Raw genomic sequence first — 27,625 nt, forward strand, 5'->3', positions numbered from 1 at the left:
ACAACATTAGCACAGAACACATTAAGTACATTTCCATATAGTCATATGCATATGCAGTATGTGTGTTCAGATAGTGATGTGGATGTGGTGTGTGTGTGTGTGTGTGTGCAAGTGGTGTGTGTGTGTGTGTGTGTGAGAGAGTTTAAGTGGTGTGTGTAGTGTGGGCATGTTCATATAAGTATAGTAAGTATAGTATAAGTATATATACTCTTTTGATCCCGTGAGGGAAATTTGGTCTCTGCATTTATCCCAATCCGTGAATTAGTGAAACACTCTCAGCACACAGTGAACACACAAGTGAAGTGAAGCACACACTAATCCCGACGCAGTGAGCTGCCTGCAACAACAGCGGCGCTCGAGGAGCAGTGAGGGGTTAGTGCCTTGCTCAGGGTACCTTGCCTACTGGTCGGGGTTCGAACCGGCAACCCTCCTTTAACAAGTCCGAAGCGCTAACAAGTAGGCCACGGCTGCCTAATGCCTCATGTTGTGTGGGGGAGTGTGCAGGTAGTGTGTGTGTGTGTGTGTGTGTGTGTGTGTGTCTGTGTGTATGTGTGTGTTTGTTGAGGCACCTGGTCTGCGTCGTTCCGCTCCAGCAGCACCTGTGATTTGCTGACGTTCCATTCCTTCCTGTTCTTCCTGCCGATGCGCGAGTCGTCTTCAACACGAGGCAGAGCCGATGCCCGACGCTCAGACAGCATGCAGCTGGAGGTGCGCACACACACACACACACACACACACACAGTCATCTACCACTACAACACAGCATGGAGCGGGGGTACACACACACACACACACACACACACACACACACACACACACACAACACTCTCATCTAACACTACAACACAGCATGGAGCTGGGAGGTATACACATACACACACACAGACACACACACACACACACACACACACACACACACACACACACACACACAAGGTACTCACTCCTGGGAGGGGGGGCGTGAGGGCTGTCCTTCTGAGGAGGCGGAGCCACTGGAGAGGCCGGAGGAGGTGGAGCTTAGGGTGGAAATGGTAGACATGCGGCGAAGCGTGGAGGACATGATGTATGGCATCACCACCGAGCCCACACGACTTTTCTTCCCCTGGGTCAGAGAGCAGGGCTGCGCACATACACACACACACACACACACACACACACACACACACACACACACACACACACACACACACACACCAGTTATGAACCAAAGAAGCAGTGTTGGAGATCGATGGGCAGATGGAGTCGCAAGGCAAGAGCATGTTACGTGTGTAGGGTGCATGACAAGAGGATTGTGTGTGTGTGTGTGTGTGTGTGTGTGTGTAAAAGTAGGAACAGATGGAGGAGCACGGTAAGACCATGTCAGGTGTGTTGGACATGGAAGCAGGCTTGGAATTTCACCATTCTGGGGGCAAGGCCACTTGGCCTTCAGTTGGGCATATTTGGTGGGGGGCACAAAGGCCACATGTCAGGGCACCAAGGCCAAAGTTAACTATACAGTAGTAGGCTATAAAAATGATCAAAGTTGTATTTAGCCTATTCACTGCAGTAGACCTGAATCACTGTATGAAACATTACAAAAACATGAAACATGACATATTACATAGAACTGCAAATCATCTGATCATTTAATATTTACAGATATCTAGGCTATATTTAACATTTATTTTATATTTGGCCTGTTATGAAATCATGTATTGAACAATTTAAGCACAGCTCAGCTTTAAGAAACTCAAATAGCCTAGATGCATGCTTAGCATTTTGTGATCATTAAGGCTACTTTCACAAACTCAGTCAGCTGTCCTCTGATTTACCGATATCTAGGCGATATTTGTAACATTTATTTTGTATTTGGCCCATTATGAAATCATGTGGAACAATTTAAACACATTGCAAAACTTAAAGCCCAAATTTGGAGACATCCATGCATGTCGAAATTTACTGCAAATTCAAAACTGGATTACTCTGGAACAGCTAACTGTACTGCTTTACACCTTTGTGTTCGGTAAGGTCTGCTGTTTATTTTGATATGAGGCTTGTCATGTGTTAAACGAAGGGTTTGTGAAGTATTCCACCGAGATGAATGGGTAGGGAGATGGACGCAAAACCTTCAGTAGAATTTATGATTAAATTGAACTATATTATTTACTTTTCTCGCGAACCGTTCACCACAGCAATTAGCGGCTAACATTGTTTAAAAGCTGAGAAAGCTCTTTCATGTAATACTTGTGATGTCTGTGTGATGAATAGGCTACTTCACAAATAGTTCAACTGAGAACTGAGAAGAATGGGTGAATTTGGACGCACTTTCTTTCTTGCGCTGTCACTTTCTCCACTGCGTAAAAGACTAAATTAATTTGCGCTGTGAATGCTAAGATTATTTTGGCCATAGGCTAAATAAAAATGATTTATTATTACTATTAGTAGGACGCAAAGCAGAATATTGAAAGAAGGGGGCACCAAGGCCACCGTGGCCTGTAAGCCTCTGATTTTAAAAGGGGCATCACGGCCAACGCAAGGGGCAACGACGGCCCTACCCTGGCCGGGAAATTCCTACCCTGCATGGAAGCATGACAGACCCACCCACAGACCCACAAGTTTGTCCACCTCGGTCCGGCAAGCAGCTAGAAATGTGTGTGTGTGTGTGTGTGTGTGTGTGTGTGTGTGTGTGTGTGTGTCTTACCAGAGTGATGACCCCATAGAGTTTCTCCACCTTCGTGCGGAGGTCCTGGAAACAGCTGACGATGCGGTTGTGTAGCGGCTTCAGCTGCTCTGTGGCCTTCTCGCCATGGATACGGATCCCGTCGTCCAGCAGAGGAATCTGACATTTAAACAAACACAACACAAGCTTCTAAACACAATCTTAATCAGAAGTGATTTAAGGAGGACTCTGAAGAACTGAAGTGGCAAACTGAGCAGAACTCAGATTAGCAGAACTCACTGATCCAGATTAGCAGAACTCACTGATTCAGATTAGCAAAACTCACTGATCCAGATTAGCAAAACTCACTGATCCAGATTAACAGAACTCACTGATCTGAGCAGAACCCACTGGCCTAGAGTAGCATAGCACACTGATCTGAGCAGAACTCACCGGGCCAGATTAGCAGAACTCACTGGGCCAGATTATCAGAACTCGCTGATCTGAGCAGAACCCACTGAGCCAGATTAGCAGAACTCACTAGGTCACATTAGCAAAACTCAGTTATCTGACCTCTACTCACTGGGTCAGATTAGCAAAATGCACTGATCCAGATTAGCAGAACTCACTGATCTGAACAGAACTCCCTGATCTGAACAGAACTCCCTGATCTGAGCAGAACCCACTGGCCTAGATAAGTAGAACTGACTGATCTGAACAGAACCTACTGGCCTAGATAAGTAGAACTCACTGATCTGAGCAGAACCCACTGGCCTAGATCATCAGAACTCACTGATCTGAACAGAACCCACTGGATTAGATTAGCAGAACTCACTGATCTGAGCGCAGAGTGAGTGTTGGAGTGTTGAAGTGCAAATGTGAGTGAGGTCATCTGTGTCAACTTTTCAAAGTTCTATCTTTTGTTTGTTTTTTTATACTTGGTTTTGAGGATTTTTGAGGACTTTAGTAATAGGTGAAATTATTGGGTCACAAAAATGTAAAGACAACCTCACAAATGAACAACTCAGTTGAAATATCCCACCATTCATTAAGGATGAGCTAATTGAAAGGGAATTGCAACGTTGTGGCCACCTGGATTCAACCATTAAGAAAATACCGCTTGATTGTACAGTGATTCCCACATAATTCAATTCTATTTGTGGTGGTGGGTGACGGGAGGTGTTCACAGTTTTGAACAAATTTGCGCAACATGGTTATGATGCTAACCGGATTTAATCACGATTTAGCCAGTCGTAATCTATGCCAACAACAATCCTGGCAGGATTTTTAATGTTGAACGTGCATGCAGGTTCGTTGAGGGACAGAGAGGCTGCACAAAAGTGCACATAGCTCTACAATGAAAGGATTTTATTTAGTTTAAAGAGTACAACATAGAAAGTCATTGTGAGGTGGTCAATGCTGATATTGTGGTGGGCCGCCACAAATAAGTCAATGTATGGGAAACACTGTTGTAAGTCACCGCTCCTAAAGCATCTAGTATCCTTTGTGATTTTGGAAGCTGGTCGTGATGAGCTAAATTTGGTCTTGAAGTTGAAGGTGAATGCTGATGCTGATAAAGATGCAATTTTTAAAGTACCGATAAAAAGAAAGATAGACCCAGTCGATGTTAACGTCAGCAAAGTAAAGAAAGCTGAAGGTGAAAGGGGTGACAACCAAACCTTTTCTCACTAGTACTCAGTAACTTGAACATCCTCAACACCTGTTTGCAACATGCTAGATGTCACAACAATTTTTATACAATGACAAATGTATCTGTATTCTTTTGGTAGCTTAATAATGGCCAAGATTATGTAAATATGCTTAGGCACACACTTTTCAGTTTTCATGTGCTCTATTTCAAGTTGGTTTTCTCAGCAAGTTTACATGTTGGCTGGGTTTGAACTTTTGCATGGGTGTTTGACAACAGATTTGACAGAACTAGCCGATTATGAACATTTGGCTTTTCCATTTGGGATTACTTGCTCTCTGGAGGCCTGTTTTTCCCTCTAAAGAAAGTGGACAAGGGCTTTACAAAGTGCTCACAAACGAGATGTTTCTTTATTGTTGATCAAGACAAGCTCACGCTGAGTCAGCTTTGTCTCTGTCGATTATTTTTCTGTATTTCAATGAGTGCATTTGGTGGTGCCATGATGATGATTACTGCCTTGACTGAGCGATTTCTGTTACCCTCTTTTTGGAATTTATTATGTGTGTGTATGTGTGTGTATGTGTGTGTGTGTGTGTGTGTGATGTTTCCTGTGATGTCTGCGTGCTCATTCGTGTGTGTGTGTGTGTGTGTGTGTGTGTGTTGACCTGCAGAGCAATGAGGTGCTTGAGTACGTCGATGCGCTCCCGATGTTCTGGGTGCTCCTGCATGTACTTCTCTGTGAAAAAAGCCTGACACACACACACACACACACACACACACATTTGTAAATGGACACATGCACATACACAGACAACACAGGCGTGTGTGTGTGTGTGTGTGTTATTACATATCTAACAGGGCCTGCATGTGCATGACTTGTACATAATGTACAGAATAAAGATACTTTATCTTATCTTATGTCTGTGTGTGTGTGTGTGTGGCTTACTATTGTGTCTTCTATGATAGATAGATAGATACTTTTTTGATCCCCAGGGAGAATACACTGTATGTGTGTGCGTATGTTGCATATGTCTAACAGACTAACAGACAGACAGACAGACAGACAGACAGACAGATGTATGTGTATGTTTGCGTCTGTCTTTGTGTGTGTCATGCCTGCTGTACCTTCTCGTAGTTGGCGAAGCCACCCTGCACGGCGGGGTCAACGATGCCGTTGAGCATCATGGAGAGCGGGTGGACGGCCAGTGTGCGGTCACACGTCTGCTGCTGCACCAGGTTACTCAGCTTCTCATTGGCCAGCTCCATCGTGTCTATGGCGTTCTCCAGGGGACTGATCTCCTCCTGCCAATAGCAACGTCTGTTACTGAGGAGTCACTTCAGCCAACAGACACACATACATACACACACACACACACACACACACACACACACACACACACACACACACATATTACACATTTAATACACACACACACACACACACACACACACACAGACACAGACACACAGACACACAGACACAGAGCCTGTGTGGTGCTTCTCATTTCAAGGTCTGTGGTTCAGCTTCTCACAATAGGCAAAGGAGGAAGTTGTGGTAGCAGATCACACAGATCATGATTGGGCACTTTCCCACTTTGTGTCTCGCCAATGCAGAACCCACCACAGAAATCAACAGACCAAACTGTGCAGTGGTTTGATATACATTATGCATAAATGTGTGTATGTATGTGTATATGTAGTTCTGATATACAGTATGTATGAGTGTGTGTGTTATGTAGTTCTGATATATAGCATGTATGAGTGTGTGTATGCGTGTTATGTAGTTCTGATACAATATGTGTGAGTGAGTGATCGAGTGAGTGAGTAATCGAGTGAGTGAGTGAGTGAGTGAGTGAGTGAGTGAGTGAGTGTGTGTGTGTGTGTGTGTGTTATGGATTTCTGATACGGGTCTGATACATGCCTCAGAGTGTGGGTCAGTGTGTGTAGTGTAGTTGTGGTGTGTCTGAGAGTATGTGAGTGTGTGTCGGTGTGTGTAGTGTTGGTCTGTTGTGTGTGTGTTGTGTGATGGAGAGTGATTGTAAGGTTACTGGACATAACCAAATGACCTCTATACAGAGAGAATCACTGGTAACACTTTACTTGACAGTATCGACATAAGATTGACATGACACGGTCATGAACATATGACACCGTCATGACACATGAACCCTAACCCTAACCCTAACCCTAATTTGTTACAACAAAAACTGAATGTCACTTAATAACAGAAGCGTTATGTCATAAACATTTATGACTTGTTTATGACACATTCATGACAGTGTCATGTCACTCTTATGTCGACACTGTCAAGTAAAGTGCAACCGAATCACTTACCACAGAGATGGACTTCACTTCGAACCACTTCAGAATCCCGGGGAACTTGTAGGCCGTGATGTACGTGGTTCTCTCAATCCACATGGTCTACACAAGGGGTTCAGTTAGAGCACAAAACACTTCAACCACAGAGTTAAGAAACAGCACAGTGTCAACAGTAACACTCCTGTCAGAGGCCCACCAGCGCCCTCTAAAGGCAATGCCAGTGATGGGAGAATACGATTCATTCTTGAGACTCACAGCAAACTCGTTGTCTGGGTCCTTCTCGCCTTTCCTGAATGGCCTGGAGTACTGGAACTTATCCACCTCATTGGTCCGGTAGTAACTACACAACAGGAACCACAATAAGTTCTTAAAGCCAGCTATCTCACTGGTGAGGTAGCTAGCTACCACACAACAGGAACCAAAATATGTTCTTAAAGCCAGCTATCTCATTGGTGAGGTAGCTAGCTACCACACAACAGGAACCAAAATAAGTTCTTAAAACCGGCTATTTGACTGGTGAGGTAGCTACCACACAACAGGAACCAAAATACGTTCTTAAAGGAATTATCCGGAGTAAAATGCACTTTAGATCAATTTACGGATGATTGGGAGTACATACGTTGAGTTGACATCAAAATCATGTCATTCGGATGTGTTTTGAGAAAGTTAGATTTTACCGTTTTTAGTCAAAACTCGTTAGCCTGGAAGTGACCAGGGCATGTCATTTCGCCGCTACAAAACGCCGATTTTTTTTATTTTAAAATAAATAAATAAATAAATAAATTATCAGTATTTTTTTTTCGAAATTGAAATGAAGTTGTATGCAACAGCAAACCCTAGCTTACTAACAGGTTGGAATTTTGAAATGTCACGTGACGTGATGTCGTGCAACGACGTGATGCAATCGACTCCTACGGACTTTCTCCTAAAGACGCCAGCTGCAGCAGCAACATTTCTGGAAAGGTACTGGCTTGATGAAATTCATTCTGGACTTTCTATCCGACCACAGATACTTCTCGGGACCTCGGGATACTTCGGTTTGGCTTTAGGGACCCTCTACTCACTACCACGTGCAATGTTGTTTGGAACTGTAGAAGAGGTATAAAAATAGCATTTTGTAGCGGCGAAATGACATGCCCATGTCATTTCCAGGCTAACGAGTTTTGACTAAAAACGGTAAAATCGAACTTTCTGAAAACATATCCGAATGACATGATTTTTATGTTAACTCAACGTATGTACTCCCAGTCATCCGTAAAATTGATCTAAAGTGCATTTTACTCCGGATAATTCCTTTAAAGCCAGCTATCTCACCGGTGAGTTAGTTACAACACAACAGGAACCAAAACAGCTATTTCTCTGGAGAGGTAGGTACTACACAACAGGAACCAAGGAGGTGCAGGAGGGTCTCGTACTTGAGGATTTGTTCGGGAACTCCCTTGTCCTTGAACTGCTGGGGCAGGGTGAGCACCGGCTTGACGGTGAAACACTGGATGTCTGCGGTGAGGGGTCAAGGTCTTAAGGGTTCACAGCCATCAACCAAAACAACCAAACCTTCAGGGGCTCATAGCCATTCCGCAAACACAGTTTTTACTTCATCAGTTAACCCACAATATGGAGTTATACTAATGCTTTATATCATATACTGGTCTAAATACGATCATATTCAGTTTCCTGGTTCTGTGTGAGTGGACTCAGAGGCAATGCTGTGATAGAGTGTGTATGTGTATGTCTGGTGTGTCTGTGTGAGTGAGTGAGTGAGAGAGAGAGAGAGAGAGAGAGAGAGAGAGAGAGAGAGTGTGTGTGAGTGTGTGTGTGGGACTGGGACAGTGGGAGGATACGCTGGCCCGGTGAATTGCAGAGGTCGTCACCAGCGCGCGATGTGCTGGTCATCCTGGCTGCGTTGGGGAATTGAGACAGCAGCTTCAGGCTAAAGTCCTCTAACCACTCATACTCCTTCCCCCGGTAAAGATGAACATCTTATTCTGCAAACACACACGTGCACGAACGCACGCACAAACACAAACACAAACATACACACACACACACACACACACACACACGCACACACACACACACGAACGCGCACACACACGCACACGCACACGCACGGCTTTCAGTTTAGTGCAGGCCCATTGTTCCATGTGTAATCGTAAAGGTCAGAGGTCACGAGAGAGTAGCTTACTCTGAGGAATCTGGGGAACCCAAGGCCGTAGTAGCCCACAGCAAAGTACTCCGGCTGGGGACGCATGGCGTGCATGATGTTCTCATAGTACTGAGCTTGCTGTTTCTATGACAGAAAGAAAAAGAAAGAAAGAAAGAGGCATGTGTATATGTGTGTGTTAGAGCCAATTTATCCTTAGTTTTCAGTTTATTAAATGTCGTCTTCCCCTGCTGGTGCTTCCAACTAAAGTCATGAAAAACCTACAGGAAAACCATATAGGTACACAGGAAGGGCAGTCTGTACAGGTGCTTCATAAGTGGAAATGCTAGACGAACAGTCTTTTGACCACACTATTTCACATTTCACTACAGTAGTTGATAGAATGTACCTTTAGGACATTCTTTGTTTACATTTACATTGATTTCCCCTCAAAGACTGTCGAGGATAGCCTTCAGGTAAATATATAAGAATAGAAAATCTTGTTGGAATTTGGAATTATCATTTTGGTCATTTGAACATGTGTCAAGCAATCCCCTTCTTCTGACTCTCGTGGCAGCCTGTGTGTATCTTTGTATTATTCTGTGTGTGTGTGTGTATCTGTGTGTGCGTGTTTGTGAGTGTGTATCAGTGTGTGTTTCCTGCTGACACTGCCCAGTGAAACTATTTGGCTCTCTTATCTTCTTCCTCTGTTCCTCCCCCCTCTGTGTGTTTATTTTTGCCTAGCTAAGCCACAGGCCTTCCCACACAGCCAGAAAACTACCGGTAACCCAATGTGTGTGTGTGTCTGTGTGTGTGTGTGTATGTGTTTGTGTGTGTGTGTGTGTGTGCTTGTCTGTCAGTGGACAAGTCTAAGCCTAACTCTAAAGCACTCTGCTGGCTGCAAAAGCACAGAAAGATGGGCTCTGAAGAGGAGGGTGAAAGCTTTTAAATTAGAAGAGTAAAAGACACATCTACAACAGAAGACATTGATACAGATGAAAATATAATGATTGAGGAGTGTGTGTAGTGTAGGTCTGGTGTGTTATGAAAGTCGTGTGTGTGTGTGTTGTGTGTGTCTGATGTGTGTGTTGGGTGTGCCTGGTGTGTGTATTTTATGTTGTGCATGTTGTATGTGTGTGTGTGTCTGGTATGTGTGTGTGTGTGTGTGTTTGGTGTGTGTTACGTGTTAAGTATGTCTGGTGTGTGTGTGTGTGTGTGTGTGTTATACGTCTTGTGTGTGTGTGTGTGTGTGTGTGTGTGTGTGTGTGTGTGTTGTGTGTGTGTGTGTGTGTGTGTGTATTAAATGAACTTACGAGGAGTTGGCTCAGCTCCATGAAGTCAAACATCTGGTTCTCGTGCATCTTGCCCAGCTGCTTGCCCATCTCAATGGCCTTCTCCCACATCTGCACACACACACACACACACAGCACTGCAGCAGCAGCAGAGGATCCACATCCCTACTGTGACGCCCACCTGGGTGAAAACCATGACCCCTATGGGTCTACTGCAGTCAGTGCACGGACAGTGCTAGGCCTAGGTGTCCTGGGCGGCCAAAGTGCCTTATTGTTTTCACCTGCACTTACAAGTTACACTACCCCCTACACCCAACCCAACACATACACCCAACCCAACACACCCACCCTAACCCCTACACCCAACCACTCTACACCCAACCCAACACACCCACCCTGATCCCTACACCCAACCCAACACACCCCAACCACGCTACACCCACCCTAACCCCTACATCCAACCCAACACATCCAGCCTTTGCACCCAACTAATTGCCTGGACAGGCCCAGGACCCCTTGGGCCAAAATGACCTCAATCAGTAGTAGTTTTGAGTGAAACCAGAATATGAATGTGCAAGTATAGCATATAGACTTAATTAATCAAATTAAATACGCTACTTTAAGCTACTGGCTAGGCTCAAAACGTCACGCCACATCTATGCTACCTTTGAAAGTGTAAATAAAGGGCATAAAATAGGACTGTTTGTGCAGGCAGCAGATTTCCTAAATTTCCTAAGCACATTTCCTATATGGGGGCAGCCGTGGCCTACTAGTTAGGGCTTCGGGCTTGTAACCGAAGGGCTGCCGGTTCGATCCCCGACCCAGTCGGAAAAATGTGGGTGGGGGAAGTGGTTGAGCACTGCTCTCCCATGCCCACATCCATGGCTGAAGTGCCCTTGAGCAAGTCACCTAACCCCTCACTGCTCCCCGAGCGCCGCTGTAGCAAGGCAGCTCACTGCGTTGGGATTAGTGTGTGCTTCACCTCACTGTGTGTTCACTGTGTGCTGTGTGTGTGTTTCACTAATTCATTGGGATAAATGCAGAGACCAAATTTCCCTCACGGGATCAAAAGAGTATATTATACTTACTATACGTACACACCGCCGCCAACTTGAGCTTCCAAAGAAGCTCTGGTCACCCTGTCAAGGACGCTTGTCAAAAAAGTACAGGGAAGCTTTGGCAGCTCTGACGTGACGGAATTTACGTTTGATCATGTTCTATCTTAATACTTTATTCTATTCGATTGGTTGCTGGTCGTTGGTCGCTGAACCGCGTCATAGCTCATAACCATAAAGTTGACTGACTTTCAACTTTCTGCTTGACGCTCAAGTCGCTCAAGACGCCCAAAACGCGACGCCGACGGATTTGCCGTTGTAGATTGACAGCTGAGAGAAGCCAGCTTCCATTGAAGATGAAGGACTTCCTCAATCTTTGGAAGCTCAAGTCGGCGGCGGTGTGTACGTACAGTAAGATTTCTGGCCGTCAACATTCTTGCTCGGACTCCTCACAAGATGGCAGCCACCAGAGGAACAGTCAGTGTATGACCTTATTATTCCTCCAGTCCCCTCCATCTTGTGAGGAGTCCTAGCGAGATGGTGCCGATTAGGTATTGCTCTGACAGCACAAACAGTCCTTTTTATTACATTTACAAAGGTGAAATACTTTTTTGTCTACAGGGACCCTCTCCACAGTAGCACAGAAGTCTAATGATATTTTGAGCCTGGCCAGTGGCTTAAAATAGCAATTTACTTTGACATTGTGAGCTTGCCCTTAAAGCTATGATATCTGCTATTTCTTCGCAAATGCATGTTCCAATCTTACTCAGAACTACTCCAGCTAACATCATTTTGGTCTAAAATAGAAGTTTACACAAGGTTGTTCTTAGACTGTTTTATGCTTTTATCATTTTACTATATTAACATTATTAGACTTTAATCTATTATTTATTTTAATCTCATCTGACCAACCTTTTTAATCTTAACCAATCAGACATTTCTGACAGGCTGACAGGCATCTTTCACGTATACTAATATTTTCCTGTTAAGCACCCTGTATTCCAGTTTTTGTATGAAAGCCGCTACATGAATAAACACTGATTGATTGATTGATTGATTGATTGATTGTGAGTGACTGACTTTGCCCTTGTCAAGGTAGCACATGATCTCATGGAAGAGGCGCTCCTTCAGCTCCTGTTGGGTCCACTCATGGGAGCCCGCTCTTGGGATCAGGTGGGGGGCGCAGGGCCGGTCACACCACTGCAACAAACAAACAAACCATTACATTACAAACAAATACATATTACAAACAAACAAATATAAACAAACAAACAAACAAACAAACAAACAAACAAACAGTCACACCCCTACAACAACAAAAAGACCAACTATAATGTAAACAATTATGTTAGTAAACAATGACCAGCCTCACCACAGCTGCAAACACAGGGCCCTATCGTATACCCGGTGCAAAGCGCAGCGCAAAGCTTATCTTACACCCAATTCAGGGATTTTCCATTTTTTCACCTTACATTTTTTCAAACATTGCGCCCAGGGGTGTGTCACTTAACAAAACGGGTGTGGTCTGGCGCATGATCACAAAATCACACCATTAAATTAGCAAATGTGGACTGGACACACCTTAAACTTTATGTCTCTGACTAGGCTTTTTTGATCGCTAAAACGGAGCTCATGCAGTATAAACAAATGGCCTGCGGCATCACTGCAAACATGGAAATCTTCAACATTAAACAAATACAGAACACACCCACCCTTTCCAACTACCAAAACGTAAGTGTGTGTGTGTATACAGTATGCGTGTTCACACCTCCAAGTGTTCTGCATGCAGTAAGAGTGTGTACGCAGCCTCTGTGTAGTTTTCACAGTCCAGTTGGAGATCCCGCAGCTTATACAGGTACCTGTGGACACACACACACACACACACACACACACACACACACTGACATTAACAAGCCGTCACAGCTAGCGTTAAACATCCCACACACACACACTCACCGGATATAGATGTCTTCTCTTTTCTTCTCCTTGTAGAAGTTCTGCGAAAGACAAAACATTGAAAAAAAGAGTGTGTGTGAGAGAATATTGAGTTGGGCGAAGTGTATATGTGCATGCAAGCCTGCTTGTATGCGTACTTGTGTATGCATGTGTGTGTCTATGTGAGTGTGTGTGTGTGTGTGTGTGTGTGTGTGTGTGTGTACCAGCACGTTGACGGTGCAGCCCATGCGTAGTTCTGGACTCTCGTCGTGTGTGATGGTGCGGTAGGCCAGCAGGTTCTCCAGCAGGCTACTGAGCAGCAGGGCCAACTCCTCTCCAGGCTGCGCCAGGTACCGGTGGCGTCTGCAGTGCTCCAGCAACCTACACACACACACATATACCACACACACACACACACACACACACACACACACACACACACACACACACACACACAGTGAATGCAGTTTGTATACATCTCTATGGGGTTGAACTGAGAGGGTGCTGTGGAGGGAATGAGGAATAAACTGGGAGGGAGAGAGGTATAGAAGGAAGGATAGAGGGATGAACTGAGAGAGAGGTGTGGAGGATAGAGGGATGAACTGGGAGAGAGGTATAGAAGGAAGGATAGAGGGATGAACTGGGAGAGAGGTATGAAGGAGGATAGAGGGATGAACTGAGAGAGAGGTGTGGAGGATAGAGGGATGAACTGGGAGAGAGGTATAGAAGGAAGGATAGAGGGATGAACTGAGAGGGAGGTGTGGAAGAATAGAGGGATGAACTGAGAGGGAGGTGTGGAGGAATAGAGGGATGAACTGAGATGGAGGTATGGAGGAACAGAGGGACTGAGGGGCGGGGCCTTACGTTTTCTCCAGGAGGACCTTATACTGCTCATCACCACGCCCCCCTTCCACAGCATGGTCCAGTTTAGTGATGAGCTCATGCTCAAACTGAAACACACACACACACACACCAGACACACACAAACACACACACATACAGAGACATATCAACATTACGCATACTCAAAACACACACACACACACACACACATACAGAGACATATCAACATTATGCATACTCAAAACACACACACACACACACACACACACACACACACACACAGATTGGAATGTGCGGCTGGGGCTGAAGTTGTACTCGCACTGCATCATGTCGAAGAAGATGGGGATGGACTCCTTGCGCAGCTCGGGCTCGGGGATGAGGGTCACCTCCAGGATGGGCCCCACCATGGACGGGATGAACTTCATCTTATGGGGGCCTGAGAGGACACACACACAACACACCTCTTACATACACACACTCAGACGACACAACACACCACTAATAGACACACACACACACACACACACACACACACTCAGGTCCCATGGCTAACACACACTCACATCTCCTCAGGTGACACAACTAACACACACACACAGGTTGCTCACCAGCATCATTTCCTTTAGTGTGTGTGTTTATTATGCCCATATGAAGTGTGTGTAGGTGTGTGTAGGTGTGTGTGTTGTCAGGAAGGACAGGATTCTCACCCAGGTTGTACCACATGTCTCTCATCTTGAAACCAAGGTTCTTCCTCATGTCGCCATATCTGCACAACATCACACATGTTTAGACAACACACACACACAAACACACACACACACACACATACAGTAATTCATGTTTCACATGTGTCCATGCATACACACGCACCCACACACACACACACACACACAGACGTACACACCAAAGCAAAGCAGGCACTCACACACACACACACACACCCTGAGGTCAAATGAAACTGTATACAGTATGTATAAAAGGCAGCCAACCTGTTGAAGACACGCACTCACTCACACACACACACACACACACACACACACACACACACACACACACACACACAAGGTCAAAAGAAACTGTAAAATTATGAAAGGCAACCTACCTGTTGAAGATTTTGGTACGCTTCTCCAGAGAGAAGGTCTCCAGCTGAAGAGACTTATGGGTCAGAAAGGCCACCGTCAGATGAAAGTAGTTATCCCAGAGCTGTAACATACACACAGACACAGACACAGACACACACAGATGTAGTTATCTTAAAACACACACGGAGGGGGAGTGCAGATGACATACCTGCGGGTGGAAGGGTGCAGGGTTGAGCAAGCGAGTGTGTGAGTGTGAGAGGGACAGCAGGTGACATACACACCTGCTGGCGGAAGTGAGCGGGGTCGAGGAAGCGTGTGTGAGAGGGAGGGAGGTACACACACCTGCTGGCGGAAGTGAGCGGGGTCGAGGAAGCGTGTGTGAGAGGGAGGGAGGTACACACACCTGCTGGTGGAAGTGAGCGGGGTCGAGGAAGCGTGTGTGACACACACCTGCTGGTGGTGAAGGGTGAGCTGGGTCGAGGGAGGAGGTACACACACCTGCTGGTGGAAGTGAGCGGGGTCGAGGAAGCGAGCGTTGAGCACGTCGGAGTACAGGTCGGTGGCCCGGAGGAACACCTGCATCTGCAGCAGGTTCATCAGCATCCAGTCTGACGGAAACACCTTCCCCATCAGGTCCTTAAACATGATGAAGGTCTCCATCAGGAAGTCCTGCAGCCACACACAACAGCAAGAGAGAGAGGGAGGGAGGGAGGAAGAGGGAGAGGAGAGAGGGAGGGAGAGGAGAGAGAGAGAGAGAGAGAGAGGGAGGGAGTGAGAGGGAGAGGAGGAGAGGGAGAGAGAGAGGGAAGGAGGGAGAGAGAGAGAAAGAGGGAGGGAGTGAGAGAGAGGAGGAGATGGAGAGAGAGGGGGGGGAGAGAGAGGGAAGATAAAAAGGTTAATTATGTACAGTTAATGGATGTGAAAAGGATACTGCGCAAATGTGTGTGTGTGAGTGAGTGAGTGAGTGAGTGAGTGAGTGAGTGAGAGAGAGAGAGAGCGCAAACATGAGGTGTTTGAAATCTCTTTCTGTCGATGCATCTGAGCAAGTGCATTGGTCGTGCCAGAGGACACTGTGAGGTCATCAGCTGTCTGCAATGATGGGCGTGGCAGGACATGACAGGCACCAGGCTGTGCTGTTTGTCATTTCATTCCCATTCCTCTAGGGGGAGCAGCACACTTACGATGAGGTCCTGCAGGGTCTTAAAGGTGTTGATGTAGTGGGCGTAGTGCAAGTCGTCCATCTGCTTCAGGATGGCAGTCATACAGGCCAGGTAGTGACCCTGCAGATACACACACAGTTACATCAGTGTTTTTCAAACTTTTTTTCTGGGGACCCACTTTTTAAAAATGACAGACTATTGCGACCCAACTCGTGACTGTGGTCGTTAACAAACCAAAACCAAAGTGATTTACATACAGTATGTCAACTATATTACAAGGGATTACATTGTCCCCGGAGCAACTTGGGGTTAAGTGCCTTGCTCAAGGGCACAACGGTGGAAGCCGGGAATTGACCTGACAACTTTCACGCTAGCCCAGCTCCTTAACCACTACAGTACCACCGCCCCACATACACACACACACACACATAGATACACACACAGGCAAGTTTATTTATACAGTGCATTTTATACACAGGGGTACTTCAATGGGCGTCACACAAACAAAAGCAAAGAGTAATAGTAAAGTAAATAAAGCCATAAAAAGGCAATAGTTTAAAAAGTAACTAGATGGATAACTAGATGTGTAATTCTGTCATCCTTATTCTAATTCAGTCCTTATTCAGTAGCAATAGCTGTGCTACTGTTTTACTATTGTTAGCAGAGTCATATGACCGAATCATGTCTAAGCAATTACCACAAATTCTGCATATTTATTCTGATGCAAATAAAAAAATAACATTTGTGTGTGTGTGTGTGTGTGTGCGCGTGCGCGTGCATGCCTTACAATGAGTGGAGAGCTCTCATTCATGTTTATGACAGTTCGGTTGACTCTGCGTAAAAGTCGCTCCATGATGATCCGGATGTGTTCCCCCGTCGGGCCCTAGAGCATGATGGGAGAGAATCATTGAATATGGCAGTAGTAAGGTTGTAGCAATGTTACAAATGTGGCTATAATAAGGAAGCAGTAATGTTAGAGTAATGTTAGATTATGACTGCAGTAAGATTGTAGTAATGTTAGAGTGTAGCTAACTATAACTATAAGTATAAGTATATATACTCTTTTTATCCTGTGAGGGAAATTTGGTCTCTGCATTTATCCCAATCTGTGAATTAGTGAAACACACTCAGCACACAGTGAACACACAGTGAGGTGAAACACACACTAATCCCGACGCAGTGAGCTGCCTGCAACAACAGTGGTGCTCGGGGAGCAGTAAAGGGGATTGGGCACTTCAGCCGTTCCTACTGGTCGGGGTTCGAACTGGCAACCCTCCGGTTTCAAGTCCGAAGCGCGGAGAGTATATCCGTAGTAAGGCCAGAGTAACTCACCACGTCCTTGCGGTCGAGCATGTCCAGCATGGTGCTGAGGAGCTGCACACAGGCATCGTAGTCCGGCTTACTGGAGTGATCATCAAGCTGCCCACTCAACTGGTCCGTCAGCAGAGGCAGGAGGACATCTCTGCAATCTACACACACACACACACACACACACACACACACACACACACACACACACACACACACACACACATATATATGAAAACTATCCTCCACAGTGAGCAATATTTGTTTATCTGTCAGCAGAGGCAGGAGGATATCTCTGCAATCGACACACAAACACACACACACACACATGAAAACTACCCTACACGGTGAGCAATATTTGTTTATCTATCGTGTCAATCTACCTGCATTCTTAAAAGATTGTGCGGTTTGTGTGTGTGTGTGCGTCGTGCGTGCGTGCGTGCGTGCGTGCGTGCGTGCGTGCGGTCTCACCGGGCTGCTTGAAGAGGTCACTCTCCACTATCTTGCACATGCAGCCAATCTTCTGTCGCACCATGTAAGAGTCAGGGATGCTCTCGATGAACTTGGTCAGGTGGACACTGAGGGGACGTGAAAGGCACGCACACACACACAGACACACACACACAGACACAGACACACACACACAGACACACACACACACACACACACAGACACACACACACAGACACACACACGGGTCATAAGGGCAATAAGTCTGAATGTTTGTGTGAGTGTGCATAAACGCTGTGACAGAAAGCAGCCCACTGCAGGGGGTACCTGAGTTCAACCGGATCAAAGACGGTCTGCAGGTCATTGATGATAGTGGGGAGGTACTTCAGGATCGCACCCTGACAACACAAGCAAATCAGATGTGAGCAGCCATAAACTACATCTCCCATGACCCCCCTTGCCAGGATGAGCTCCTGGTTCCTGAGGTCTTTAACACCACACCTTTATCTTCACTCCCTCGTCCAGGGGTCTGTCCATCAGGGCGTTGATGGACAGGAAGAGCGTTCGGATGGAGTTGAAGAAAGCATCGCCGTCCTCTCTGTTGCCATCAAACCTGGTGGTGGAACAGAGAGCAGAGCAACACTGACATCAGGTGCCACCTTCTACCTCCAACCAGACCCACCTGAGCTCACCTGGTGCCACCTTCTACCTTCAACCAGACCCACCTGAGCTCACCTGGTGCCACCTTCTACCTTCAACCAGACCCACCTGACCTCACCTGGTGCCACCTTCAACCAGACCCACCTGAGCTCATCTGGTGCCACCTTCAACCAGACCCACCTGAAACTCACCTGGTGCCACCTTCTACCCTCAACCAGACCCACCTGACCTCACCTGGTGCCACCTTCAACCAGACCCACCTGACCTCACCTGGAGCCACCTTCAACCAGACCCACCTGAGATCACCTGGTAACACGGTCAACCAGATGCACCTGAGCTCACCTGATTACACTCCTGACTGCAATACCAATCAGAGCACCTGAACAGTACAGTATCTGAGTTTGAGTGTAAATTGCAGGACTGTACCCGAGTTAAGGGCCGTGCACACCAGGAACGATTACTGTAAAGATAACTATTACATTTAACAATAAAAGCATCCACACTGACCAACGATAAGTAAAGTCTCTTCTTGTATCGATGAATGTGATGTCTAAAATTGGAAGGATTCTGATTGGCTGTCAGCTTTTTGTCATTCTGAAAACCACTCTGAAAGTGACCCCAAAGATATAGTTTGTCATGACGTTATTGTTATAGTTTATGTGTGGACGTTGTCATTCATATTAGCTAGACGATACCTTTTTGCCGTTACTGTTATAGTTATCTTTCTTGGTGTGACCTTGGTGGAACCTGGTCCCATATCTAAGCCATACCTGAGGTGGAGGACGCGTGACTGGACGATGAACCTGAAGAGGTACTTAAAGGCCTTGAGCGCCGCATACAGCCTCTCTGTCAGCTTTTGGTCCTCCGCATTCGCCACGTAATGATTCAGCACTTTGGTCAGCTTCCTACAGGAACAGTGGAAAGGGCAGAATTAAGCAATAAGCCCCGAGAGGCCGTAGGTTACACTGATTTTACAACAGCTAAGGGCCATTGTTAGGCACGATGTGCTAGCAGAGTGCCTAAAACGCCCCTTAGCTGTTGTAAAATCAGTGTAACCTACGGACTCAATGGGTTATTGCTTTTCTAAAACTGTTACTATAAATACCTGGCAAACTGTTACTATAAATACCTGGCAAAGTTTCATAAAGTAAAGGCACAGCAACGAGAAATGTAACAATTTATTCATAGATAATCATTCTTCTGCCAAGAAATATATTTCCTCTATCTGAATGGTTGCCAAGCAATGTCGAGACGCAGCTACTTTAACTTTTGTATCAAGTTATGGTAGCGCACTAATATAGAACGAAATACGGTCAAGGTGTATTTTTATGCTGCATTTTACAACGGCATCGAATGTGAGTCAGCCAATCACAACCAAGGACCGGAACTATCAGTTTTAGAATAAGCTATTCCTACTGGCTTGGCTGACATCTTATTCTTACGGTATGTGTTAGGAACTTGATATTTTCAGTGCAACATCAATGTAGAAAAAAACAAATCAGTGCAAACTGTCAACAAGCTCTCCAAACACTTCTAGCTACTACACACACACTTACCATGCACTTCCCTTTTTTCATCCCTCCTCTACCTCGTTCTTCTACCACTTTCTGCTCCTACCACACTTTGACTAGTACTTGTATAATGTCTGTCCTCTTGTCCTCTAGTAATAGTATTAAGTGATGTAGTTGGTCAAGGAAAACTGTGTTGGTCAAGGCAAACTGTTGGTCAAGGCAAATTGTGTTCGTCAGGGTAAACTGTGTTCGTCAGGGCAAACTGTGTTCGTCAGGGCAAACTGTGTTCGTCAGGGCAAATCTGTGTTTGTCAGGGCAAACTGTGTTGGTCAGGGCAAGCTGTGTTCGTCAGGGTAAACTGTGTTTGTCAGGGCAAATTGTATGTGTCAGGGTGTCAGCAGGAAGGCGTGACATACACATAGGCCAGGGTGGCGCTGAAGTGCTTGTTGATGTAGGTCTCCAGAACAGGGTTGAAGTGCTGAAACTTGATGTCTCCGATCAAAGAGATGATGAACACCTGCACCACAAAAAACAATGTGATGAGGTGTGATGACCTACACACACAAACACACACACACACACAAAAAAACTCACCAGAGCGTTGAACACCAGCGTGTCGTAGGTGTCCTTCTGACACATGTCCATCATAATGTTGAAGACGGCATCCAGGGTGTCCTGCAGGAACTGCAAACCCACATTCAGAGAGTTACTGACAGCACTCATACACACACACACACACACACACACACACACACACACACACACACACACATTCAAATGAATGCAAATGCACACACACACACACACATGCTCGCAAACACACACACATTCACATGCTCGCAAACACACACAGATTCACATGCTTGCAAACAACACACACATACACCCACACACACCTTGACAATCTCTGCCCCTTCCACCTCCATGAGCCTCTGAAGGTTCTGCTCCAGCTCCTCGGGGTTAGACCTCCAGTTCAACAACCCCAACAGATCCACTGCAACACACACACACACACACACACAGGGTCAACAATAATGTTAAGCATACCCAAGATTCCCCCACACCACTTGAAGACAGGGTGTGTGTGTGTGTGTGTGTGTGTGTGTGTGTGTGTGTGTGTGTGTGTGTGTGTGTGTGCCTTCCACCTCCCCTGATGTTGTGTTTTTAGACCGAGACAGAAGGGAAGTACTTATACTTGAAATAGGATGTGTGTACGATCTCTACATGGACATGGCTTTTAATGATAAAATCATGAAGTACCAACCCATACGGACAAAACTATGTGACCTAGGCTATCAGTGCAAGCTAGTGGTGTTGATCTTTGGCAGCTTGGGGCATGTCCACAATCTTGTTTTCAGTGGGTTAAGGCTGACAGGGCTCTCCAGCAGAAAAACAAAACAGCTAGCAAAGTTTTGCTCCATATCTGCAGTTATAGGCAGCCTTGCAGTATGGCGCAGGAGATGTTTTTTGTACCCCTGAATACCATTGAGTGACAAAGCCCTATCTTATCTGTTGTAATATGATTTGTGGATTTAAATAAAGCATTAATGTGTGCTGTGGCAGTGCCCTCACCGTTCTGGGTGAGCTTGGTGGAGCAGGTGAGGGAGGCGATCTGGAAGCTGTCCTTGGTGACGGGGATGGCGCCGGAGGGGTGGAAGGACTTCCCCGTCTGACGCTCTCGCTCCTCCACCTCCCCCCAGGACCCGGGCAGCGTCAGGTAGGTGCTGGCCTCCTCCACCTTCTTCTCCACCTGAAGGGGACAAGTTCAAGTTTCAAGTTTAAGTTTCACTTTATTTATCCTTAGAAAAGGAAATTTAGTGCGCAACAGGATGTCTAAAACACATACACAGAAAAGCACCACCAGATGCCAACAATATTGTAAATACGCAGAGGGCAGAGGGACCATGGAGACCTCAGGGTGCCTTACTGAGCCCAACCCCACCGTAACCACAGAAGCAGGAACCAGGAAGAGAAACTTCAGCACCACACTGGAAGAGTGAGCAGGCATGCCCCACATGATCCTCTAATGTAAACTATATAAGATGGCTAAACTGTCAATTTAGAATGTCTGCGCGTGACGTACCGGGGTTCTATCACACCACCACCCAGCGGTCTGGAATGCATATCCAATCGAATATCACATACTCTTGCATCTTCATATAAACAAAGATTTCCCCCTGAGAATGCTCGTCTAAACGCGAATAAAAAAATGAAGACGAGACGCCACTTCTGTGTCTTCTCTTTTCATCGTCACCGTATAAACATAGCCTTTAGCAAACTTCAGAAACAGGCACAGACACAGACACAGACAGACAGACACAGACACAGACACAGACAGACGTGGGCAAACTTCAGAAACAGGCACAGACACAGACACAGACAGACGTGGGCAAACTTCAGAAACAGGCACAGACACAGACACAGACACAGACAGACAGACGTGGGCAAACTTCAGAAACAGGCACAGACACAGACACAGACTTCAGAAACAGGCACAGACACAGACACAGACAGACACAGACAGACAGACGTGGGCAAACTTCAGAAACAGGCACAGACACAGACAGACACAGACACAGATAGACAGACATGGGCAAACTTCAGAAACAGGCACAGACACAGACACAGACACAGACAGACAGACAGACAGACAGACAGACGTGGGCAAACTTCAGAAACAGGCACAGACACAGGCACAGACAGACACAGACAGACAGACGTGGGCAAACTTCAGAAACAGGCACAGGCACAGACACAGACACAGACACAGACACAGGCAGACAGACGTGGGGAAACTTCAGGCACAGACACAGACACAGACAGACACAGACACAGACAGACGTGGGCAAACCTTGTAGACGATGAGGTCGTGTCTGCCGTCCCGTAGGGTGGTGCCGTCGGTCCTCATCAGCTTCATGTACGCCATGCCGAATGGCTTCTCAGACTTGTCCCGGGCTGAAACACACACAAGGGGCTTTAGCGAGGGGGCCGCTTCTCCCAGCGGACACCACAGAGACTGATCCTTACTTGATACTTACAGTCCTGAGACGAACGGTGCCTGAACATAAACCTCAGGTGACATTGGCACACATCCTCAATGGGAATCGCTACCTGGAGTTCGGAGAGACAGAGGGAGAGAGAGGAGAGGGTAAGAGAGAGAGAGAGAGAGAGAGAGAGAGAGAGGAGGGGATAAAGAGAGAGAGAGAGAGAAGGAGAGAGAGAGAGAGAAGAGAGAGGAAGGGAGAAAGAGAGAGGGGGTTAAAAGAAAGAGCAAAGGAGAGAGAAAAAGAAACAGAGAGGACAGAACTGGTCATTTCATAGGTGACATGAAGACACTGATGGAGCCCCAGTGGTGGTGGACTGTACCTTGACTGTCTCGTTCCAGCAGGGCTGCTTGACCTGGTAGTAGATGACGGATTTGTACTCGGTGATGCCATCATATCCAGCTCCAGGGAATAAGGCTTTCTGTCAGGGGACAACAAGTCACTCGTGAAAACCATTTCCTCTCCAATCATGTTGTGTTGCCTGAGCACTCAGAACACTGTGCACAGTATGTATGTGTGCGTTCAGTGTGTGCAGGGTTCTTGCAGGTCTCAGTAAGTCAAATTTAAGACCTTTTTAAGACATTTTAAGACCATAAAGATTGAAATGTAAGACCTACACAACGCATTACCAAAAAATATTCAAATCAAAGAAATTTTGAAAATCATTGAAAAGTCGTTGAAAAAGCATTAACTTAATTTACAGATAAAGCAATCACAGTAGTAACCTTCCACACCCAACATCTACAACCCAACTGCTTTTGACATTGCTCACTTGTAGTATACTCAAGGAATATCCGTGTCACGTGCCAAATGCCCTAAACCTTAAGCCCAAAATGAAAATAATCTAAAACAAACTTGCCCTCAAATAGAATAGATTTCATCAAGGAAGTAAAAAATGAGACTGGAGTTGAAACTGGGTGTGAAAGTGTGTTTTGGGTGGACACTCTGCACTTGTGTGCGTTTGTGTGTGTGTTTGCATGAGAATGTGTGTGGGTGGGGTATGTGTATGAGCCTTGTTAAGGATGTTGTTAGGCTTACAGTATTTTGGGGGAGCTGAAACCACCTAAAGATGATCAAAATCCCTCCTAAAAATACATAGTATTAATATGCGTCCAAATTCACTTCCATTATTCTCTGTTGAATTGCTCACGGAGTACTTATCTCGCACAAGTCGCACAGACGTCACTTGAAAGAGCGAAACCGGAGCTTTCGAATGATGTTATAGCGGCTAGTGCTGATAAACAGTTTGCATTTTGCGGCTATCTTATGTTTCTCTGCATGCTCTGGCTTGTGACTCCAGCACCTTCACACCCAGAGTCCCTAATTGAATAGTTTTTTGCAAAGTTTGCAGCTAGCCTCGTACCTGGAGCTGGGTACCACTTGTAACCAACAGCAGACATCGCTGTGATCTAGCCAGTGTTGCCACAGTTACCTTGAAAAAGTAATCTGTTAGTTACTTTTAAAATCAAGTAATCAGTAAAGTAACTAAGTTAGATTACAAGTTACTTTATTAATTACTTTCAGCAGCTGCTGACAACACCCCCCCGCCGCCTAAACATAAAAATGACAACCGGTTTTGCCAATATTCACTTTAACAGTAATGTCAACAATGTATAGCAGACATCCCAACCTGAAAAAAGTAATTTTAGGGAGGTAGCCCTTTAGCCTACTTAGATACTGAAATTCAGATGTTTGTTCAATAATGTCTAGTCAGTACACCAAATAAGGAAGGCCTATAGATAGAAATTGTGATGATAAAATATGCAGATTTTGGTAGTTTGGGCTTTTCATTTTCAACAAGAGAACAAACGGGAGAGCGTGGTGTTTGCAAAGAAAAAGCTTTTCATGTAGCCTTGGCAACTAGCCATCTAGTATAGGCCTGAATAATAGCAAATTAAATGACACTTGTTAAACTCACCTCAACAAGTCTTTTGCAGCCATGGGCAATGCTACAAACAGTGCAGTGTGCAAAAATATAATTATGTTTTACTCTTACTGTTTGAGACAAGGGTACACTTTTGTGTAGTCTGATGTGAAATGGGTCAATGTTCCTTTTTGGGGGCCACTGACTCTGCCATGACGCTCCTGTTCCTAGATACACTGAACTGATAAATTTAGTTCGGGAGAAAAAAGATAAAAGCCCACCTATACTGAAAATTGATTGGTTGATTTAGAAAAACAGGCCAGGATGCTCTCTGTCTTGGATGCGCTTCAGGCACACACGCACCACCCCTCTCTCTCTCCCTCTCCGTTGTGTGCGCGCTAAACTCAGATGCACACGCGATTTGAATTCCCGGTCTGGCTTGCGCGCTCTTGTTCGTTCTAGATTCTGATCTGAACCAATGTTTTGAGAGCAGCATTCTGCTGGTTTTGTTACAAGTGTAACAAAGACGCTAGAGCTCTGCTTTGCAAGCTACGACTCAATACTTTTTTGCTACTTTGTAATAACTTTCTGCGGCCAGCGTTTTTGGAAATGAACGATGGTAAAATATTTTTTAGACCTGACTAAATTAATTTTAAAACCACATAACTTTCAGTGTCCCGCCGGCGGGACAGTTACCCCCCTCCCCCACATTCTAAATCAATTGTATGCACCATATTGCTATGTAGCATAGTAATGTTATACACCATTTCAAAGCTTTAACTCTTGGGAATCCAAAAATGACAACTTTTGTCATGTACAATCTGTATAGTGCTTTATATTCTCAGATTAATCTTATTATGTCTCAATTAAATTTTATCCAAAATGCCCCCCTCCCCCCCTTCCGCTTTTGGTGCTACCCTGACTTCTGGCTGCAGTGTAGCTGCAGCACAATAAGTAGATGCAACATATTGGGTACTGAAATATTCACAAGAATCCATAGAAATTGAATCTTCATGTTGTGTTATCCAATATTAGTTGTACAGATGTATAGTCTATCTTATACACACTCATTGAACCAACAAAGTAAATGCAAAAATAGAGACATTTTTGTAATCATTACATATTTAGTGTAGTCATTCCATATCAGAACCCCTGAAGTATAATCCAAATACAAGCATGAAACCTCAAAGTGTTACCTTTCATTTGAGACCAGGATTATGCTTCTACACAAAGGGGTTCATGTGCAGTAAGTATTTGATTGTCAGTTTGCATTTTGGATAACAAAAAGTCCTATGGGGAGTATCCATAGACATTTTACAAAACGCATGGGCATACCTTGGCAAATAATAGTCTAAAGCACTCATATTTTCATTCTATATTGATATACTTTTGCACACAACTTCACAAGACCTGGTGCTAGGGCTCAGTTGTATTTCTAAGGGATATCAAGAGACCTAGAGGGCTGAAATGTGGTCAGTTCAGAGATGCTTGTAATCCTTAGAAAGAAAAAACTATATTCTAGCCTCTGTAACTCTTTTTTGCCTCTGTAACTCTATTTTGACTGTTTCCTACGAAAGCTAGAGGTTCTCAGCTTTCTATAGAGGTGCAACATTTGATGGTAGGCCCCAGAAGAGGTGGGAACAATGCCCTTGTAAATAGGCACAGTGCAATTTCAGGCAAAAACTTGAAATTCTTTTTGAGAGTTAAGCTGTGTTAAGACCTCGGAATGAAAATCTGTCCGTTTTTAAGACGTTTTAAGGCTTTAAATTTAAAGTTCTGAATTTTAGGCTTTTTAAGACTTTTTAAGACCCCGCGGGAACCCTGTGTGTGTGTGTGTGTGTGTGTGCTCAGTATGTGTGTGTGTGTGTGTGTGTGTGTGTGTGCTCATTATGTGTGTGTGTCTTCAATATGTTTGTGTGTCTTCAGTATTTGTGTGTGTGTGTCTTTAATATGTGTGTGTGTCTTTAGTGTGTGTGTGTGTCTTCAGTATGTATGTGTGTGTGCTCAGTGTGTGAGTGTTTGTGTGTTCAGTATTTGTGTGTGTGTGCTCAGTGTGTGAGTGTTTGTGTGTTCAGCATGTGTGTGGGTACCTCTACTGGGGTTCCATTTTCATCATGGACACTCAGTAGCACTTCCACGTTCTTGGGCGTCTTTTTTTTGCCCCGGTCAAACTCCCCCTGAAGCAGCGTCACGTAGATGTCATTCCTCACGTACCCTGTGGGAAAAGCAGGAATGTGATGCTGTCGGGAATGCCGTGAATGCCGTGGTACTCCTCACACAGATCTCAGGGAGATGAAGAAGTCAACACATACACACCTGGGAGTATGATCTCTGGAAAGCCCATCTTCCTGACGATGGCCGTCGAGCGGTCCAGAAAGTGAGAATAGTCCTTCTGCACCTGCGCCAGGTCTCCCGGCAACAGCTTCAGAGTCACAAACAACCCTGATGAGGTCGGAGCAGAGAGAATTCAGAGTGGTAACCTAGTGCAGGCATCACTGGATTAACCTAGAGCCAACCTAGAGCGTAAACCTAGTCCAAGCCTAATCACTGGATTAACCTAGAGCCAACCTAGAGCGTAAACCTAGTCCAAGCCTAATCACTGGATTAACCTAGAGCGTAAACCTAGTCCAAGCCTAATCACTGGATTAACCTAGTGCCAACCTAGAGCGTAAA

General features: G+C 45.4%; 1 protein-coding gene across 1 annotated transcript in view; it reads right to left on the reverse strand.

The window, feature by feature from the left end:
- dock5 (dedicator of cytokinesis 5) overlaps window positions 1-27,625 on the reverse strand; it is a 44,363-nt gene that overhangs the window by 3,637 nt on the left and 13,101 nt on the right. Inside the window, 37 exon segments of the mRNA XM_048243364.1 lie at window positions 570-702; window positions 945-1,120; window positions 2,681-2,818; window positions 4,952-5,035; window positions 5,412-5,588; window positions 6,621-6,707; window positions 6,861-6,945; window positions 8,021-8,102; window positions 8,447-8,573; window positions 8,576-8,590; window positions 8,791-8,895; window positions 10,062-10,151; window positions 12,176-12,295; window positions 12,864-12,954; window positions 13,052-13,092; window positions 13,255-13,411; window positions 13,895-13,980; window positions 14,155-14,309; window positions 14,581-14,639; window positions 14,976-15,076; window positions 15,454-15,624; window positions 16,137-16,235; window positions 16,903-16,998; window positions 17,448-17,584; window positions 17,895-18,001; window positions 18,201-18,271; window positions 18,375-18,486; window positions 19,304-19,438; window positions 20,461-20,561; window positions 20,639-20,728; window positions 20,941-21,038; window positions 21,617-21,794; window positions 22,896-22,999; window positions 23,083-23,155; window positions 23,411-23,509; window positions 27,043-27,167; window positions 27,269-27,394. Coding sequence (XP_048099321.1) covers window positions 570-702; window positions 945-1,120; window positions 2,681-2,818; window positions 4,952-5,035; window positions 5,412-5,588; window positions 6,621-6,707; window positions 6,861-6,945; window positions 8,021-8,102; window positions 8,447-8,573; window positions 8,576-8,590; window positions 8,791-8,895; window positions 10,062-10,151; window positions 12,176-12,295; window positions 12,864-12,954; window positions 13,052-13,092; window positions 13,255-13,411; window positions 13,895-13,980; window positions 14,155-14,309; window positions 14,581-14,639; window positions 14,976-15,076; window positions 15,454-15,624; window positions 16,137-16,235; window positions 16,903-16,998; window positions 17,448-17,584; window positions 17,895-18,001; window positions 18,201-18,271; window positions 18,375-18,486; window positions 19,304-19,438; window positions 20,461-20,561; window positions 20,639-20,728; window positions 20,941-21,038; window positions 21,617-21,794; window positions 22,896-22,999; window positions 23,083-23,155; window positions 23,411-23,509; window positions 27,043-27,167; window positions 27,269-27,394 — 4,031 coding nt within the window.

The sequence above is a fragment of the Alosa alosa genome, chromosome 5 (genome assembly GCF_017589495.1).
Source record: "Alosa alosa isolate M-15738 ecotype Scorff River chromosome 5, AALO_Geno_1.1, whole genome shotgun sequence".
Classification (NCBI taxonomy): Eukaryota; Metazoa; Chordata; class Actinopteri; order Clupeiformes; family Clupeidae; genus Alosa; species Alosa alosa.